Below are 20,426 nucleotides of genomic sequence, written 5' to 3' on the forward strand. Positions count from 1 at the left end.
GGGCTGAATCAGTATGGCTTAATCAAGCAGAGGTCTTGCCTGAGAAAACGGTTAGAATTCTTTGAGGAGGTTACAAGCGATTCAGACAGACAAGCCAATGGACATTAATTACTTTTGATTTCCAGAAGACCTTTGACAAGGTGTCACATAAGAGGGTGCTAAATAAGATAAGCAACATGGATAGAGGTTTGGCTGACTGACATAAGGCAGAGAGTGGGCATAAAGGGGTCTTTTTCAGGATGGTGGCCAGTGACCAGTGGAGTTCTGGAGGGGTCCAAATTGGAACCAAACTATGCACGTTATCCATTAATTATCTGGAAGAAGGAACGGAGGTCATTGTTGCTAAGTTTGTAAATGACACAAACACAGATGGAGGGACAGGTAGTGTTAAGGAAGCAAAGCAAGCTGCAGAAGGACTTGGACAGGCTAGGAGAGTGGGCAAAGAAGTGGCAGATGGGATACAATGACAAAGAGTGAAGTTATGCACTTTGATAGGAAGAAGAGGTGTAGACTATTTTTTAAGCAGGGAAAGGCTTAAGAAATCTGAAGCACAAAGAGTTTGGGAGTCCCCTAGTGCAGGATTCTCTTAAGGTTAACATGCAGGTTTAGTTGGCATTTAGGAAGGCAAAAACAATGTTGGCATTCATTTCAAAAGAACTAGAATACAACAGCTGAGATAGACTTCTGAAGCTTTTTAAAGGCTCTAGTCAGAACACGTTTGGAATACTGTGAACAGTTTTGAGCAGTCTATGTAAGGAAGGATATGCTGGCATTGAAGAATGTCTGAGGAGGTTTACAAAAATGATTCTGGGGATGAAGAACTTGTTATTATGAGAAGTGATTGAAGACTCTGGGTCTGTACTCAATGGAGTTTAGGATGAGGGAATATCTCATTGAAATTTACAAAATTCTGAGACACCTGGATACAGTAGATGTGGAGATGTTTCCACTAATAGGAGACACTAGGACCCGAAGGCACAGCCTCAGAGTAAAGGGATGATCCGTTAGTACGGAAAGGAGGAATTTCTTCAGCCAGAGGATGGTAAATCTGTGGAACCCACTGCTGCAGAGGGCTGTGGAAGCCAAATCATTGAGTGTATTTAAAACAGAGCTAGATGGGTTCTTGACTGATGAAAGGAATAAGGGTCACACAGAGAAGGCAGGAGGATGGGGCTGAAAAACATATCAGCCATGATCAAATATCAGACCAGACTTGATAGACTGAATGTCCTAATTCTGCTCCTTTGTCTAATGGTCTAACAGGTAAGTGTTGTAACCCCCAGTTAATGTTACTGAACTTCATGATCACCAAAACATCTTATGAATTATGAGATTATGAATTCCCATTTCAGTTATTCTTACATATGTATTTTTGTTTTGTGTAGGCTAATGGACACAACTTTACACACATGGAACATGAGAAGGCAGTGTCACTTCTTAAAAGTTTTCAGAACACAGTGGATCTGATAATCCAACGCGAGATTCCAACCTAGAACTTTTCTTTTCCCACTAGAAAAATGTTTAAGATTAAAATCTTTCACTGCAGCTTCCTGTGAGGAAAGCCAGGCAATTTATTTTCCAATTATTTTGCCAATTGCTGGACCAATGGCAACACACGTGCCAAAATTATAAGACACTTACCTATCATTATTATGTTCAGTATTTTATCTTTACAAATTGATCATTTATGAGATTGACGTTTATGTAGTGACTTTACATCCTGTCAACTAGAGGCTGTGAAATGGCAGGTCATTTGGTGCAAACATTTAATTATTATATATTCTTAATTATAATATAATTATATTATAATTTGATATAATTATATATACACACTATATATATAATATATATCATTCATTCTCAGAGTTGGTTAATCATTAGCTCCCTTAGCACCAAAAGCACACATGGTCTTTAGATATTGCACCACCATAAAACACTGCCTCAATCTTGTATATGCCTTTTTTGTAAAAAGCAAAAATACATCAACAAATGCAGCAAATTATGTACTGAGAAATTTACAGCTATTTTCTTATTAATTAATATCGGAAAGAGAATTTGGACAAGAAAGGGGGTTCAACAAATAATGTTATCTGTTTCATGAAAACCAATCAAAAATATTGGAATTCCAAGATGTTTGTATACCTGGTTAAACAATATCAAAAAGTGTCCTCCTGGCTATTCTATTGCTTTCTTTTATAAGAAATACTTAAAAGTAGAAATGAAGTCAGGACAGGAGCAAGTTGAATTTCATTTACCATAAACCCAGATTATATTTTCAGAAATAACTGAAAATTTAAAAATGATGAGGAGACAATGGGTTAAGGTTCTAAACAAACTAAACCTTATCACTTTAACTTGCTTTCACTTTAATATTTAGAGAGAGAACTGAATTTAACTTGGTACCATAACTTGACAAGTCCCACCATATACAGAGACATGTACATCAGAATGATTGAAAGTATACCACTTGCTTCTCCTTTCCACAAACCTACATTATCATCAGATACACAGCTGAGCACCAGAACTGTACTTTGCGGATTTTCAGAAGAACTCCCACTTATTATAGTCTGTATACATCCAGGAAAATAGTGCAATGCAAAATTTCAAGATTGCCTCATTTCATGAAGTTCACGGGTTTACTGGAATCGTTCTGGACTCTCAGCAGGAGCAGGTAATAGGAGAGACAATACAGATATATTTGGTACTAATGTTAGTTATGTGTAAGTTTCATGCTGTGCCTCAAGTATATTAACCTTAAATTTTACATTAGTCTATTATACTTAAAATACCTTTGTTAACATGTTCTGTTTCAATGAATACTCCTTTAATTTATAATGGTGGACAATCTATTACCATATAAGGATTGGAGTGTCATTTACCATTTCACAAAATGAACTTAAGATGTTTTAATTTTTAAAAGCTTTAAAAAATTTTGTTTCCATATCTGCTGTATTGCTTAATTTAATAGCTTTGGGTCCAGCAGACCCTCTGCTCAATGGGATTAAACTAAGGTGATCAGTGCATGTTACTGACCTTTACAGCTCAATACATATTTGAAACTGAAGATTTTGTGACAAGTGCCAAGTTAGATTGTAGTACTTGAGATTAAATAAATGTGCAATTTTGTGAAAAATTAAATTTTGAAACATCAGGATAGGAGGAGATTAACATTTGGAAACTGGGGAGTTTTTTTTAGCGGCTGTCCTATCAATAATTCCTAATGTAAATCATTGTATATTCAACTTAAATTATAAATAGTGTACAGTCAATATGCAAAACAAATATTCAAAATTAATGCTTCCAAACGTTCCCAATGCCTCAATGGTTTCATAAACTTTCACCTTACATAGAGACATTGAAATGAACAGCAACATCTGGTAAAGATACTCAAACATCATATGCTTTATTACTATTGCAGTATTTATTTAACACAATTGACAATTAAGTGCACAATTTAACTAAAGCACCTTGCTTTTTTTCTACTTTTGCTCCACAGACCTCATTTTATCCCTTTAAAACTGACAATATTAAACCTGATTTAACCTTTCTTATCCCAAAAGGTTTATCTGGCACCATACCTCAGTTGATCTTGCCTCCTGAGTCTTGGTACCACTCCAGCAACAATTGACTCACTCCAGTACAATAATGAAGTGCTGTACTTCAATATCTGGGGTACAGTTTTTCAAATGTGACATTAAACAGAGACCTTGACTGCCTTTTGGGTATACATAAAAAATATGATGGCACTGCTCATGGAGTTAATGTAGTATTACGCAGTCACTATTCAACCCTCAAGCAACATCACTAAAACATAGTATCTAGTCATTATCAGATTGCTTAATGGCAAAGCTTGCTGTGCACAAATTAGCTGACATTGTTCCTTGCATTGCAACAGTGACTACACTTTAAATATACATTTCATTGGTTCGAATGTATTTTTTGACCTAAGGACATGAAGACATTACATAAACTGCAATTATTTTTACTTTGTCTTTATTTTGGCAACCAGGTAACTTATTAATGTGCCAAAAGACTTGTATCCTGACAGTGCCAGGCAAATAAAATCAGGGAGGATTTGGTGGTGGTGCAAGTTGTAGTGGGTTAATATTTGCTTAAGAGTGAAATAAATCAATCCCTATGGTTAAGAAAGAAATGTAGTAATGATTTGTTTTCCACATGACCAAACCTGGTGTATAATTTCACCTTCAATGTGAGAGTGTCCTGTAGTCCCAGATTTGTGCTATTATTGCAGTGGTAATTAATTCATATTGGAACATTTTTTATGCTCTGCCCACACACCCAAATTCTGATAAAGTAAATTTCTATAGCTTTTTGTTTTGCTTTTGCCATTTTTCCCCCTTTGTCTGAAGAAATGATAAGCTCAAGTCTACTACCTCAATTTTAACTCTATTGTAACTATTCTAACACATCAAATGCACTTAAGGTTAAAATTATACCAAAATTACATTAGAATGTAATTTAAAAACCAAAATATATTACTCAAAAATTTAATTCACTAAAAATGCCATTTTTTCCAGCTTTAAAATGTGTTCAAACAGAAGTATGATTTGAAGCTTCTTACTCTGACAAAACAGTGGATTTTGTTATCTCTTTTTTTTCTTACTGTTTCAATATGCAGTTGTTAATTATCAACTTTTAAATGAAAATCAAACAATACCTTTCTTGGAGATTGTTAGGAAATACTGCTATTTTGAGCAATACTAACTACAATGTAATGGGATATGATCTGTGCCTGTGACCCATTATGTATGGAACTCAACTTGAATCATTTCTTAACTGGTCATTGAAAGATGAAGGCATGGCCTTTCACCACAAGTAGAGGAAAATAATGGATCAATTCATATTAGTGGATTTTCTTTTATTTATTGTTGGGAAATTGTGGTAAGGCTGCTTGCAAATAATAGTTTCTTACTGAAATATGAAAGGGAAAGGGAAGAGTTTTGAGTTCTTACAGTCAATGTCTAACAGGCGGGCTGATCACAACTGGGATTCTTAAATTGAATGAGGCAACATATCTGTTGAGAATCATGAATACAGGAAAGACAGAGGGCAAGTGACCCATGAATACCATTGGTTCAGGTATCATAGAATAGATTGCATTGTAAAAGTGAACCCTTTATGTAAATGCAGCTTTGTTGATGTACAAGAAAATTCACATTTTTGTATGTGCAAAATTCAGAATGGAAAGAAAAAAAAAAGTAAAATTTAGTCTAACTGCAGTATTTTGTAAATAACTCAATGACATTTAAAATAACTTTTAATCATTTAGATTGTGAATGTAAACATCTGCTTCTGCAGTCAAAAGTATTTTACTGGACTTGAAAGCTGCTTTATGTGCAAAAACGAAAATACAAGATTTTACACTTTTTAGTTTCACACACTATAGTGAAGTTGAAAAACTTGTTTGTTCAAATGCACATGCAAGTCTAATCCTTCCAATTTTATTTATGTACTAAGTATTGACACTATTTTATTGGTACAGTGTCTAATGTGTTCAGAATGCATTTTGCAGATTCTGTATGTATATATTTGGAGAAATTTTACCAGAGATTAAGAAAAACCAAGCCGCTCACTGCTGATGTGGGTGCCAATTATAACAGAGCTATTTTTTGGCTTTGAAATTCTGGGATTTTTTTTCTGTATTAAAAAGTGTTTCAATAATGTATGAAGTCTCTTTAATGAAGAAACGTTAATTTAAATTGTTACACAGTTGTAAATATCTCTTGCTAAATGGATTTATCATGCCAACGCTGTGTTGCATAAGTCTCATTACTGAATTTCATAGTTTTTTTAACTCCCAGTTTTTAGGTTGAATTAATTCTTAATGTATTAATGCTCTTGTCAAAATATAAAACTGTGTTAATGATTTGCATTTCTGGAACAGATATTAGTGATTTTTGTCCATTGTCAATCACTTTGGAATTGATAGTTTTCCATAAGAACAAGAATTCTAGTTCAGGTAATGAACCAAGGAAACTAATTGTCATCTCTTCCAAACAAAGATACTTTTCAGAACTAAAGTGGTCTTCTTCAATAGCTCCTGCTAAATGTGCTGCATCTTTTAGTGCAAGTACAACAGAGCACAATGAATCTACAATTGATCCAAAGTTTATGTCTGAGATCACCTAAACGCAGCCAGGAGATTGTTGGCATTACAACAGCTATCATCAGCAACACTAATATCGCCCAAAATATTCACTCACTCACTCTCTCTCGCTCTCTCTCTCACACACACGCATCAAAAATATACTTTTTAAAACCCGCTCAGTGAGCTGGTGCAGAAATGATGGATTGAATAGACCTCCTTTTGCATTATAACAACAATGTTGTGCTCAAATTGTTCTCTTTTCTGGTCTGATACAACACTACATTTTATGATGCATTCACCAAAAGTATAACTTAATGTTTTTTAATGCCAATTTTATCAGACCAATATGCCGGTATACATTACCATATTTAAGCAAAAAATTGAATTAGTATAAATGTATAAACAGAATTACACTAATGAAATTTTGTTTCAATGAAACTTACTAAGTATTGACATTGGTCAGCATGCAAAATTTTAATGTAACAGTATTGCTCAAAGATCAAGAATTTACAAAAGGTACAGAAAACAACTTGTTTTGGACAAAAAGTATTTTATAAATCAAACAGTTGTGTTATTTGATAGCAATGAATTATAATTTCAAATACAACCTAGAATACATTTTAAGAAAATTGTCACCAGTCACCTCCACATCTAAAAGGTAGTGATGCTTTTGAGGAATGGCAGGGATCAGTACATTAATTTGGAAGGCATTAAACCTTTCCACATTTTCACAAGTAAAGGCATTAGAAAAAATGGAATTTATCTGTAAGCTGATAGTCCAAGCACCAGTCATAATTTTGTTGTGTTAAAATAAGACTGCCAGTAATTTTTGAGCAACTTGCAGTTCGCATAAGATATGTGGTTATAGCACCACAGTATGGTGTTTAGAATAAAAGTTTTGTCTCTAGAATAATATTCAAAATCCTGCTGCGCAGCTTACATGTTGGACTGCCAAAATTTCAAGCCTTTTTAATAACAAGAAATTGTTACTGTCATATCTTGCTGTGTCAAGCAACACCATTCTTTTTAACAGTAGTTTCAAATGATTCTGATCAACCTCCTCAACAGAATCCTATCTTGGCAACTGATTGAATAACACTGCAACTACACCTAGAGTGCAGTTGTTGAATTTCACGAACATTTGAAATATAAATTTATCTCATTTAGAAATCTGTTCCAACATACAGACATATCACCAGAATATATAAAGCACTACAGTCAGGTAGGAATGTCAAAGTTCACAGTTATAGGTATTTGCAGAAAAGAAAAATGTGAAGTAGACCTGATGCCTTGAAAAGAACAATTTCTCTATAAGAATTCTTGAAAATCCATCAATGCAATTAGATGAATTGTCAAGATAGGATCAACAGATGTCTAAATAAATCTTCCTGATATTTTAAACTCTGTTTGAAACTCTCACAAGAATATGATTCAAAAGGTCTTGAATAACCACATCCTATGCAAAGCATACCATATATATGGAGAAAGTGAGAACTGCAGATGCTGGAGATCAGAGTCGAGAGTGTGTTGCTGATGAAGGGTTTATGCCCAAAAAGTCGATTCTCCTGCTCCTTGGATGCTGCTTGACCTGCTGTGCTTTTCCAGCAACACATTCTTGATACCATATATATCTTTGATTTACTAAATCAGGATTGGGGATTGAATCTTCAAGGCTAAAGTTAAATAGCTTTCAGAGGCCAGCATCAAGTTTCATATTGAAAACAGCAGCTATCCATTTAATGTGTACAATGGAATAATTTATATCAAATTTAAAAAAGATTATTTTTCTTTACTCAGACTTCCCTACAAGTTCATCTCTTTGTAAACCTCCATTACAACACAAGAAAAGTAATTTATTCCTTTCAATCTTTTCACTCCAGAAAAACTAGGACAGAAAAAACACTAGCCAGCAGACAGTGGGAAAAGATTAAAAATGCATTTGAGTTCCTGCCTTTGGTCAACCTTGCCAGATTCAAATAATCAATGGAAACTGCTAACCAGCCAGCAGCATCCCCTCGGACTCCATTTTGATTTAGCTCCCTTCTCTCCCCCACCTCCTTCAGCTTTGATGGTTTGTATTGCCCTTAATGGACTTTGCACCTAAATTATTCAATTGGAAACATGTTCATTTACTGGAGGTTGTTAACAGATTGAAAAAAGACCACAGGTAACTTGATGATGAGAGATAAAAGCCAGCAGCAGTCAATTAACTGGCTACTTTGGGAGCACTGCCAAATTCCTATGAGGATGGATGGGCCCCATACCATCATATCCATGGAGGTGGATTCCAGTGGCAGCCACAGTGTCAGAAAAGATATGTTTCTCTCTCTCCAGCAATTTTTTTTTCTGCCACAGAACTACTGGTGCAGTTTCAGATTATCCTGTGGTACGATCCCCTTTATAACGACAAACTGAAGGTTATGATCATGAATAATTTCATATTTCAAACATATACAAACACACCTACAACCACCTTAATCGGATGGCCATGCAACATCATCGCTAATGGGACATATTTTTGGTCCCAATTTTAAAATAAAATCCCGAAAGGCAGTATAAGTTTACCCATTAACTCCTATACAGGCCACAGACATCCCTTTATGTGCAAGAGTTACTGAGCCAGTCAGGATAGCTAGTTCCAGTTCTACCTTTACCTTATAATTCCATACCTGTACTAAGTTCTCGTGACACCAATTTGGATAGCAATCAAAAGCAAGCAGATTTTCCTAAACTAGGGCAGTACAACATGTCAACTTCCATTCTTGCACAGGTCACTTCAACTCAACACAGATGAGGCATTGAACATTATCATCTGAGGCATACAGACCCAAAGTGCACAATATTGCCTTTAGCTATTAGGAAACTGGTAAGCATAAACAGAGCCAGTTTAAAGTAAAATGCATAACTGATTAAGCCATACCTGTTTTTTTCAAAAAAAGTTAAAACTGAATTTTAAAGAGTTCACAAAGTCCAGAGGATTGTTGAATGAAAAATATGTGCATATGTCACAAGTGGTCTTAAATAAATCACCTGTCCTAATGCATTTATAAGAAAATAACTGATTGAGAAATTTACTTAAAAAAAAGATTTTTTGCATGTCAAGGAAGAATGGCACAACACGGATTTAATAAGATATAATGAACAAATAATGAATAATAAAAACCTCAAAATCACAAACATTCAGCAGAACAGAGCATATTTCAAAACTGCCAAATCCCAGCCAGAAATTTACATAATAATGTGATTTAAGATACCCAGAGGTTCAGTATTTTAAAAAATCAGAAGCACTTCTACCGAAACTGATAGCTTCAGAAAAAAGTTCAATTAATTGCTCATTGGGGGTACAAAACCATCACTCGTGCTACATCAAAAGGATTCAATCATGTGCTGCAGTAAAATGCACTTAGAATTTGGCATGCAGTGCAGAAGTGTGGAGATCCTCTACTCATTCTTAATGAAAATTGATACCTAGACAATAGTTTATGCAAATAAATCACGTACATTATACTTAATTGCCACTGAAGTCAACTTTAAATCTATAAAAGCAAAAGTAATCTTGAAACATAACTGTTTTAATATTATGGAAAACACCATAATTTCCTTTTAAAGCCTCCTAAATATTTTATCCTGATTAAATCTTTAATCACTTGCAATATCTTCAGCAGAGCAATCCTCCTTCTGCCAGGCACAGATTTATGTAGGAATGCGGTTTCTAAGATATTCCAGGACCGCAGCTGTTCCTCTGGCCAAGATAGCTGCCCTCGGATTACGAAATGGATTTCCTTCAAGTAGGAGTGTTCTACATGAAAGAAAGTGGCACATTTGAACACTGGAAAATATACAGCTTAAAGACAGATATGTTGTTATACGACCTATGGAACTCGTGGGACGAAGGAAGATACAAAACTCTGCTTCAAAGAGATCTGTTTGGAAAAATACTAACTATAAGAGGCAACTACTGGAAGGTGAGAAAGAAATCTGCTTGAAATATCCACTCAGCTGCTAAGAGACACAACATAAGCTTAGCAATCTTTTGGTCGCTCTTCATTTTACATTGCTGTGCAGAACTGCTTAGATCTATACTGCAAGTCTCATGACAAAGAATGGTAAGGAATTCAATCCTATCCAATATTTCACTGACCATCCTGAGCAGTCTACTTTGGATGTATCCATTAGGTCAAAATGACTTAACATATCTATAACAGCTACTTAAATTTCATATTTTATATTTTTGGGAATGGCTCCTTGTTACATTTTTCCCAAATCAACTCTATATGTGGATCCTAGAGACATAAGATGTCACTTAGCAAAATGAGGCAGGGCAGGTGACTGAGGTGTCAGTGGGAGTGCACTTTGGGATCAGTGACCATAATTATATTAGTCTTCAAACAGTGATGAAAAAGGAGAGACTAAAAAGTTGAAGTTCTAAATTGGAGGAAGGCTAATTTTGACGGTATTAGGCAAGAACTTTCAAAAGCTGATTGGGGAAGAGGTTAACAAGTAAAGGGACGGCTGGAAAATGGGAAGCCTTCAGAAATGAGATGATGAGAGTCCAGAAACAGTATATTCCTGTTAGGGTGAAAGGAAAGCTGGATTACTTGAGAAATTGAGGTTTTGGATAAGAAAAAGAAGGATGTACAAGTCAGATATAGACAGGAGAGATCGAATGAATCATTAGAAGAGTACAACGGCAGTATACTCAAGAGTGAAATAAGGAGGGCAAAAAGGAGATATGAGATAGCTTTGGCAAAGAGGGTTAAGGAGAATCGAAGATGATTTTATGAATACATTAAGAACAAAAGAGAAACTAGGAAGAGAATAGGGCCCCTCAAAGATCAGCAAAGCAGCCTATATGTGGAGCCACAGGAGATGGGGAAGATAATAAATGAGTACTTTGTATCAGTGTTTACTGTGGAGAGGGACATGGAAGATACAGAATGTGGAGAAATAGATGGTGACATCTTGAAAAATGCCCATATTACCAAGGTGGTGGCGCTGGATATCTTGAAACGCATAAAGGTGGATAAATCCCCAGGACCTGATCAGGTATATCCTAGAACTCTATGGGAAGCTAGGGAAGTGATTGCTGGCCCCCTTGCTGAGATATTTGTATCATTGGTAGTCAGAGGTGAGGTGCTGGAAGACTGGAGGTTGGCTGACGTGGTGCCACTGTTTAAGAAAGATGGTAAGGAAAAGCCAGGGGACTATAGACCAGTGAACCTGACATTGGTGGTGGGCAAAGGGAATCCCGAGGGATAGGATGTACATATATTTGGAAAGGCAAGGACTGATTGGGGATAGTCTGCATGACATTGTGTGTGAGAAATCATGTCTCACGAACTTGATTGAGTTTTTGAAGAAGTAACAAAGAGCACTGATGAGGGCAGAATGGTAGACATGATCGATACGGACTTCAGTAAGGTGTTTGACAAGGTTTCTTTATGGGAAGCTGGTTAGCAAGGTTAGATCTCATGGAATAGAAGAACTAGCCATTTCGATACAGAACTGGCTTGAAGATAGAAGGGTGGTGGTGGAGGGTTGCTTTTCAGCCTGGTGGCCTGTGACCAGTGGCGTGCCACAAGGATCAGTGCTGGGTCCACTGCTCTTCCTTGTTTGTGTAAATGATTTGAATGTGAGCATAAGAGGTACGGTTAGCAAGTTTGCAGATGACACCAAAACTGGAGGTAGAGTGGACAGTGAAGAAGGTTACCTCAAAGTACAGCAGGATCTTGAACAGATGGGCCAATGGGCTGAAGAGTGGCAGATGGAGTTTAATTTAGATAAACAGGTGCTGTATTTTGGAAAAGCAACTTAGAGCAGGACTTATACACTTATTGGTAAAGTCCTGGGGAGTGTTGCTGAACAAAGAGACCTTGGAGTGCAGGTTCATATTTCCTTGAAACTAGAGTCGCAGATAGGTAGGATAGTGAAGGCGGTGTTTGGTGTGCTTTCCTTTATTGGTCAGAGTATTGAGTACAGGAGTTGGGAGGTCATGTTGCGGCTGTACAGGACATTGGTGAGGCCACTTTTGGAATATTGAGTGCAATTTTGGTCTCCTTCTTATTGGAAGGAAGTTGTGAAACCTGAAAGGGTTCAGAAATAATTTTCAAGGATGTTACCAAGGTTGGAGGATTTGAGCTATAGGGAGAGGCTAAATAAACTGGGACTGTTTTCCCCAGAGGAGAAAGTGAGGACTGCAGATGCTGGAGATCAGAGCTAAAAATGTGTTGCTGGAAAAGCGCAGCAGGTCAGGCAGCATCCAAGGAGCAGGAGAGTCGACGTTCCGGGCATAAGCCCTTCTCATGCCCAAAACGTCTATTCTCCTGCTCCTTGGATGCTGCCTGACCTGCTGCGCTTTTCCAGCAACACATTTTCAGCACTGTTTTCTCCAGAGCATTGGAGACTGAGGGGTGTCCTTATAGAGGTTTACAAAATCACGAGGGGCATGCATAGGATAAATAGACAAGGTCTTTTCCCTGCGGTTGGGGAGTCCTGAACTAGAGGGCATAAGTTCAAGGTAAGAGGGGAAAGATATAAAAGGAACTTTTTGATATTAAAGGTCAGGATATCTGGTCAGCATGGATGAGTTGGACCGAAGGGTCTGTTTCAGTGTTGTACATCTCTATGACTCCATTATTTGGCTTTGTTCCCTTTCAGGTAAAATTTAATTACTCATCATCTACTTTTCTTTGCTAAATCTAATAATTTTCTTTGTCAATTTCATTAAAATAATGTTGCTGGTTTAATTTCTTGAAAGAAAGTAAATGATTTTAAATAATTCATGTCTAAATACCATCAATTATATAACCAGATAATTATTTTTTAGTTTTAAAATTTTATAACAAATTTCTCTTCATGCCACGAATCCATGGAATTAATTGTAATTCACTTATGCAATTGATTCACTGATACTCCAATCACTAAATCAACATCCAGCAGATCCATCACCAGTCTATGATGGCTACAGGATATACTATCTACAGTTGCAGGTCAGCAGCTGGCCACAATTATTTCAACAGAAGCTCTTTTCTGTGAACTTTACCACTGAGAAAGTCAAGAGCAACATAACCTCCAAGAGAACAACATCTTGATTTCTACATATCTTGGCACCCCAATACTAAGTTAAGATCCTAGGATTCCCTACCTAACATCACAATTAAGGAGAAAGCACCTCTTCCAGAGCAACTATGAAAGAGGAGAAATTGCTGCCTTGCTAACATCCAAGAATAAATATACATTAAAATAAACTTCAATCACAAAAGCTACTGAAATGAGCAAATTAAGTTGTATGAGATCGTGTGGTGAATTATAATACAGGTACATTTAGTAATAGCATGCTGTTAACTGATGAACCAATTAAAAACACAAAAATTGTTAAATCAACATTAGGAACTTGAATTGCAATTGTATTTTTAAGCTATTTTAAGGCTAATCTTAAGAGGACTGCAGAAAGATATGATTAGGTTAAGCAAGTGGGCAAAATCTTGGCAGATGGACTTTATGTGGGAAAATGTGAGGTTATGCACTTTGACAGGAAGAAAAGACAAGCCAAATAGTATTTAAATAGAGAAAGACAGCAGAAAGTTACAGGATAGAGAGAATTGGGAATCCATATCCATGAATCACAAAGCGAGCAAGCATCCAAGTTCATGGGTAATAAGGAAGGCAAATAGAATATTGACCTTTTTTCAAAGGGAATAGAATACAAAGATAGGGAGATTTTGCTAAAACTATACAAAGCACTAGAACAACCAGTTAGAATATTATGAAATAGTTTCCATCCCCTTATTCAAAAGAAAGATATACTGTCACTGGAGGCAGTCCAGAGAAGGTTCACTAGATTGATACAAGGGATGAATGAACTGTCTTAACAGGAGAGGTTGAGTGGTTGGGCCTTTACTCATTTGAATTTCAAAGAATGAGAGATTGAGATTTATAAAAGATTCTTAGGGACTTGACAGGATAGATATGAAGGTTGTTTCCTCTTGTGGGACACTCTAGAATCAGATGGCAAAATCTCAGAATAACGGAATACACATTTAAAAACAGAGATGAGGAGGAATGTTTTCTGTAAGAGGGTAATTCATGACTGCAGAAGGCTTTCAAGGCTCAGTTGTTAAGAAGATTCAAGGCTGAGAGAGATTTTTAATTAGTAAGGGAATCAAGTGTTATGGGGTCAAGGCATGAAAGTGGGGTTAGGATTATCAGATCACCCATGTTCTCACTGAATGGCAAGGCAGACTCAATGGCCTACAATTTCTGCTCCTGTGTCTTATGATCTAATCAGGTCTTTGTATCTGAAATGAATCTTTAAAAATGTATATCACAGTTTTAAAAGAGCAAAGAATTCAGTGCACTGTGCCTAAGTTGGCAGCCCTCTTGTCTCATTGTCAGAAGATTGGGAGTTCAAGTTAAACTCCAGAAATATGACAAAAATCTAGGTTGATGCTTCACTGCAGTATGAAGGGACTGCCCCTCTATCAGAGGTGCTATCTTTCAGACGAGACCTTAAACCAAGGCTCTGACAGATGGCTGTAAAATATCCCCATGGCACTTAATCTGAAAAGCAAAGGAGTTGTCCTCCCTGTCCTGTCTGATAGTTGACTCTATCAACATTTAAACTGATTATCATTTGTCATTTTTGGGAATTTGTTCGGTCATAAAATCAACTGCAATGCTTCCTACTTTGTAACAGTGACCATGTTTCAAAAAGTACTGCACTGGCTGTAAAGCACTTTGATAAATCCTGTGGTTATAAGGTAATACTCAAAACAGAATAGTATTTAAAATGGAGAAAGCTGCATGTTGTGTTACAGAAGGTCCTGAATGCCCTGTACACAATATTAGAATGCAGGTACAGCAAGTAATTAGGAAGATAAATGGAATGTTGACTTTTATTGCAAGGAGGATGAAGTGAACTGCAAAGGGCATTCGTGAGACTGCACCATAGGTATTGTGTACAGTTTTGATCACCTTAATTGGAGAGTGATGTATTAGCAGCAATTGGCGAGAAATTAAGTAAATTTTCCAGGTTGCCTTACAAGACAAGACTGAAGAGGTTCACACTATACTCATTGGAGTTTAGAAGAAAAATAGATTACCTTATTGAATCACAAAAGGTTGAGGCTTAACAAGCAAATGCTGAAAGAATCTTTCCCTTTTAGGAGAATTAAAGCAAGGGGGCATAGTTTAAAAACAAGGGGTCTTTCATTTAAAACAGAGACCAGGAGGAACTTATGACCTAAAGGATTGCTAGTCTTTGTAATTTTCTTCTCCAGGCAGCAGTAAAGGCTTGGTCTTTGAATACATTCAAAGCTATGTCCTTTGCAGATCTGAATCATGATCACAATCAGGTTAAGTCAGAAGTCACATGACACCAGGTTATAGTCCACCAGGTTTATTTGAAATCACAAGCTTTCAGAGCGCTGCTCCTTTGTCAGGTGAATGTCCTGACTTCACATCACGAAGGAGCAGCACTCTGAAAGCTTATAATTTCAAATAAACCTGGTGGACTATAACCTGCTGTCGTGAGACTTCCGACATTGTCCACCCCAGTCCAACACTAGTGCATCCATAACATGCCAATCAGATTAGTCATGATTTTATTGAATTTCAGAGGTCTAAAGGGGTGAATGGCCTACTCCTGTTCTTATTTCTTATGACGTTCGTCCCTTTTCATCATTATGAAATAAACACCAGTGCTAAAAAAGATTAGCTGAATCAATACAGCATAACTAAATCTACAACAATATCTTTTTGCATAGTAAAGGTATTTTACAAAATTTACATAATTGAATGGTGGAACAGGCTTGAGGAGCCAAGAAGCCTACTTCTGCTCCTAACTAAAGTTTTGATTATACATATGTAACTCATTTACCTTAGGTTTACGCAGCTCCCCAGTTCTGGTGGGACCTGCATTAAATCATTATTCTGCATGTCCAGTGTAGTCAGTTTGTCAAGCTGCATCAATTGGAATGCATCAATTGAGCCCATCTGATTATTACTGATAAGAATAGTTTCTAGTGCTGGAATATGGTATAAAGCATTAGGGAACTCCTTAAACCTGAAGACAGAACACAAAACATATGCTAAACAAGAAATCAAGAATATATAATTTAACTGAGTATTTTTTTACTATGGTATTTGAAACAAAATGTTATAGAGCAACAAACGTTTTAACAACTTGATATACCAACTCAGTTTAAACAATTTACACTTCAATTTAATTTACTGAGTAACTGATCAAATCTTACTCAATTAACAAGATCACCAATTCTGAAACAAAAACAGAAATTGCTGAAAAAGCTCAGCAGGTCTGGCAGAAATCAAAGCTAATGTTCTGGATCGAGTTGTGCTTCCTTGGAAGGGTCACTCAACCCAAAACATCAACTTTGATTTCTCTGCACAGATGCTGCCAGGCCTGCTGAGCTTTTCCAGCAATTTGTTTTTGTTTCTGATTTATAACATCCGCAGTTCATTCGGTTTATATACATTTCTGAAACTAACCCTACCCCAAACAGTTGGCTATCTTACCATACATTTTATATGACATTGCAAAATGCTTTAAAAATTAAATAATTATAATAGGCAGATAGCTCTTTTAGCTTAGCTCTACAAGAAAGCTTTCCAGTTCAGTGGATACAGAGTGCACACCAGTAGGAAGAGTGGGTCAGGGTGGACAAGTATAAATCAAGTGTATTTTCAAAATGTTTTTAGAAGCAAGAGAGGAACTAGCCAAGTGAAGATTCAGAGGTAAGGGATTCTAGAGAATGGGAAAGTATGAATGAAGCTACAGAGAAGAGAACAGCAAAAATGGAAAATAAGAAGTGATGGGCTAATAGAGACTGTATACATGAATACAGAGCTGAAGGAAATCATTGTGCGGCAAGGATGAGTATGTGGAGTGATTTGAAGAAATGTCTGTAAGTCCTAAAATCAAATCTTAGTGATATACAATAAACAAGGGGAGAGACCAGTAGTGACTGGATCCACATTGTGCATTCTGGGTGAACTGTAGTTTAGAAATGTTCCAGCAAAAGAAGCATTGCCAAATCCATTACAGAATGATAGATAAACAGATTACGATTTCAGATAGGAAGAACAGTTAAAGGGCAGAGGTGAGCTACTTGTAGAACTAAGATCAGGAGAGGTTGGCGATAATGCAGTAATTGGAGAGAAATAATCAAGTGATAGCCTCACAAAAGAAAAAAATTGAGTAAAGATGGAGGAGGAGAGAGAAAAAGGAAGATAGAGTATGAAGATGGGTCATTGATTAAGTGTAAAAGATATGAAGTCTCAGGAGATACACGGAACCAATCTCATTAATCTAGGCAATTTACACAGGTATCCAACAGCTGCTCATTTGCAATTGCTCCAGGTATCAATTGGATTAAGTGTTACTCAGTTTAAGCTACAAGAGAGGTACTTGTGGTACAGTGGTACCTCTGAACAAGGAGGCCTGACTGACACTAACCAAAATCCTTTCACCTGGCTAACTTGCAACCAACAGAGTGGAATAGTCATCCCATGAGTCTTAACTGGGTTCACAAATCCACCCTGCCCTCACCCACATTTCCTGAAACAATGAGAACAAGAGAAATAAAGTAAACAATTATAACTGCATGTAATTTTGCAGATTCTTGCAAAGTTCACATTTTTTAAAATTTTCTTTTGAAAACAGACAAAAAAAGTAAATTTTGTTAATTTCTACAAATGGCAGAGTTTTAGCATTTCAGATTGAATGCCATCAGTAATTAAATGATACAGGCCTTTAAAATCAGCAACTTACTGCTTGTTGTTAGCATAAAATAATTGCTCATAATTGCAAATGTTTTGTGAAGTTTGAAAGCAGGTTCAAATCAGAATTAGTAATATGTAATAAGTAATATTTTGCTAAAATGTCACAGGATTATATGCCCAAATAACCAGGCAAACTCTCAAATGGCATGTTATTTTGCTGCATCAATCCACAAATATCCCCTGCATGTTTTTACTCATCACCTCCAGGTACCTGTTTCACAAGTAAATGAACAGACAAAAATATTGTAGCATAGATAATAATAATTATTATTCTGCTAATATTGTTTGGTGAGGTGGGGAGAAAAGGAAAAGAGGAGAAAGATAAAGCAAACCAGATGGGATGAGAATGAAATGTTTCTCCACATGGTACAGCCTTGGGTGTGTGGCCTTAGCTAGTGGGTTATGCTCTTACAAATTTGAAGGTGCAAAATTGTCAGAATATTATTTCCTACAGCTTGATTTTGTACATTAAAGCGTGCCTCACTTCTTTCACTTCAGTACTGGCAGCCGTGCCTTTAATTGTCTACTCAGCATGATATGAGCTTGCATCCCTATGAGCTGCCCTTTCTTCCATTAGGTTTTCCTCTTATACCTATGTTTTCAACCAAGCATTTGTTCATCTACCTTAATGTCAAATTCTTTGGATACAGTGTAACTTTTTTTGTCTGATTACACAGCTGTGAAGCACTGCAAAACGTATTGCAATCTTTAAGGCACAATAGTCATCAAAGTAATGTTATCATTTGCACAAAGACCAAATACTGTTAGCTGGACTTTATATATAAATGTACAATACTGTACTGAATAAGACGCAATATTTACATTGCTTTTCTCAGCACAGCGGATAGAAACCATGTTAGATACTGCATGCAGACAAACAAATTCAAATGCAATCCTGAGAAATGAAAAGATAATATTTATATCCATCGTCCAAAGAAGGAAACTTGAATTATTTAAATTATTTAAAAGCTAGTGACATTTGAAAATACTAACCTGTTAAAAGAAAGGATTACAATTTGCAAATGCTGTAGTTGTTTTATTTCCATTGGCAGGGAAGTCAAAAGATTATTTCTTAAGAAAAATAATAAGTGATATTATTAGTGACATTTACTGCTTTTTTGCCTTTTTCAAAAAATAAGAAAAGCTTGATTTTACTTTATGAACCAAATCTTCTAACTCAAGGAAGTTTTCAATATCTTATCAATCATTTTCTTTTTGAAAGCGGAGCACAAAACTCAAAACCAAACATGCGTAGTTTAAAAAATCCTTAATCATAGAACGGATTTATATGATATACTGATATAATACACCTTTAATTATTAAAATTATACTTCAATATCAAATTAACTTATCTGCACTCTTTGTTTAGACTACAACTTCCATACGTTTGGGTAGACAAAATATTCCTAAAGACAGAAACTTCACTGTTCTACTGATGGGCCTCATCTGCACCCTATTAGACAGTTCGGTGGTCTAATCATTTGTTAACTTATTTTTCTAATCAACCTGTTTACAGATGTTATTACACATCACTGGAGCAATATAATTCTCTGTACGCTTAGAATTACATTTATTAGAGGTGAATTCTATCATATATAAATGCTCCATAAGACAGCTACCCACCAACCCCCACCCCAATTCACGTTTATAATTAATTTGATTAGTGAGTGCAGTCCGCCTGCTCGTTAAAGATACTTCCCTTGCTTAGTTGTACCTGTACCCCTCTCATCCATGGCCTTCTGTCATTGTTGTCAGTCAACATACTGGGAGATAACCAATGTTGCATAAGGATAGCTTTCACTGCATTTTCCACTCATTAAATGGGTCTGCTACCCAAATAAATAAAATGCATTTTTAGTCTGTTAACCTGACAGACAGAGGACCAGATGCACTAATATGGATTTATAAAAAGGCTCAATTTCCAAAAAACATTCCAGAAGCAGAATAAGTACATACTTATTTTGAGAACACTATGAACCAAAAAGAAAGATCATGCAACTTTTTAAAAAAATGAAAACTGTATTGTTTCTTATGATTAATATCAAAGCAGAAAAGTCTTATAATTGAACAATTAATTATTTGATGAAGAATCAAAATTTATGTTTGGTCTTTTTATTTCCATCTCCACCAAAGCTCCTTTTGCTCTGTACTACATATTCAAAATCCACCTTTGCTCATTTACTTATGACTGAAGAGTATTCTTCAAGATAGAATTCCTCTGGGAAGCTGTAGCTTCCATTTACAAAATGACTGATGAAAAATGTAGACATAGACTAAATTCCAGAGTGTGAAATCTACACTTAGAATTACACTTATTAGAGCTGAATTCTATCATATATAAATGCTGGCAGTCCAAAACTTAAATATTACTAAAAGATCAGAAGTTGAACTATTTGTCTTGCTTTCATCGAAACTAAGACACAAGAAGAATCGAATAAACGTGAGTCCATTTTAGAGGACGCCAATTGGTTGGGCCATATTTGACATGGAGGTACAGCAAAACAGGTAATTTTCTTAA

The 20,426-nt window shown here is 36.1% G+C and overlaps 2 protein-coding genes across 20 annotated transcripts in view; one reads left to right on the forward strand and one right to left on the reverse strand.

The window, feature by feature from the left end:
- lrrc7 (leucine rich repeat containing 7) overlaps positions 1 to 5,887 on the forward strand; it is a 617,417-nt gene extending 611,530 nt beyond the window's left edge. For all 18 annotated transcript variants that reach the window (XM_072574143.1, XM_072574142.1, XM_072574141.1 and 15 more), the window contains one exon: positions 1,386 to 5,887. In XM_072574143.1, the coding sequence (XP_072430244.1) occupies positions 1,386 to 1,493 (108 nt within the window). In that variant the 3' untranslated portion in view covers positions 1,494 to 5,887. The remainder of the gene's footprint in view (positions 1 to 1,385) is intronic.
- Positions 5,888 to 6,558: 671 nt separating this feature from the next.
- lrrc40 (leucine rich repeat containing 40) overlaps positions 6,559 to 20,426 on the reverse strand; it is a 66,393-nt gene continuing 52,525 nt past the window's right edge. For both annotated transcript variants that reach the window (XM_072574162.1, XM_072574161.1), the window contains exons 13-15: positions 18,902 to 18,979; positions 15,987 to 16,172; positions 6,559 to 9,908 (exon numbers count right to left, since the gene is read on the reverse strand). In XM_072574162.1, coding sequence (XP_072430263.1) covers positions 9,803 to 9,908; positions 15,987 to 16,172; positions 18,902 to 18,979 — 370 coding nt within the window. In that variant the 3' untranslated portion in view covers positions 6,559 to 9,802. The remainder of the gene's footprint in view (positions 9,909 to 15,986; positions 16,173 to 18,901; positions 18,980 to 20,426) is intronic.

The sequence above is a fragment of the Chiloscyllium punctatum genome, chromosome 7 (genome assembly GCF_047496795.1).
Source record: "Chiloscyllium punctatum isolate Juve2018m chromosome 7, sChiPun1.3, whole genome shotgun sequence".
Lineage (NCBI taxonomy): Eukaryota > Metazoa > Chordata > Chondrichthyes > Orectolobiformes > Hemiscylliidae > Chiloscyllium > Chiloscyllium punctatum.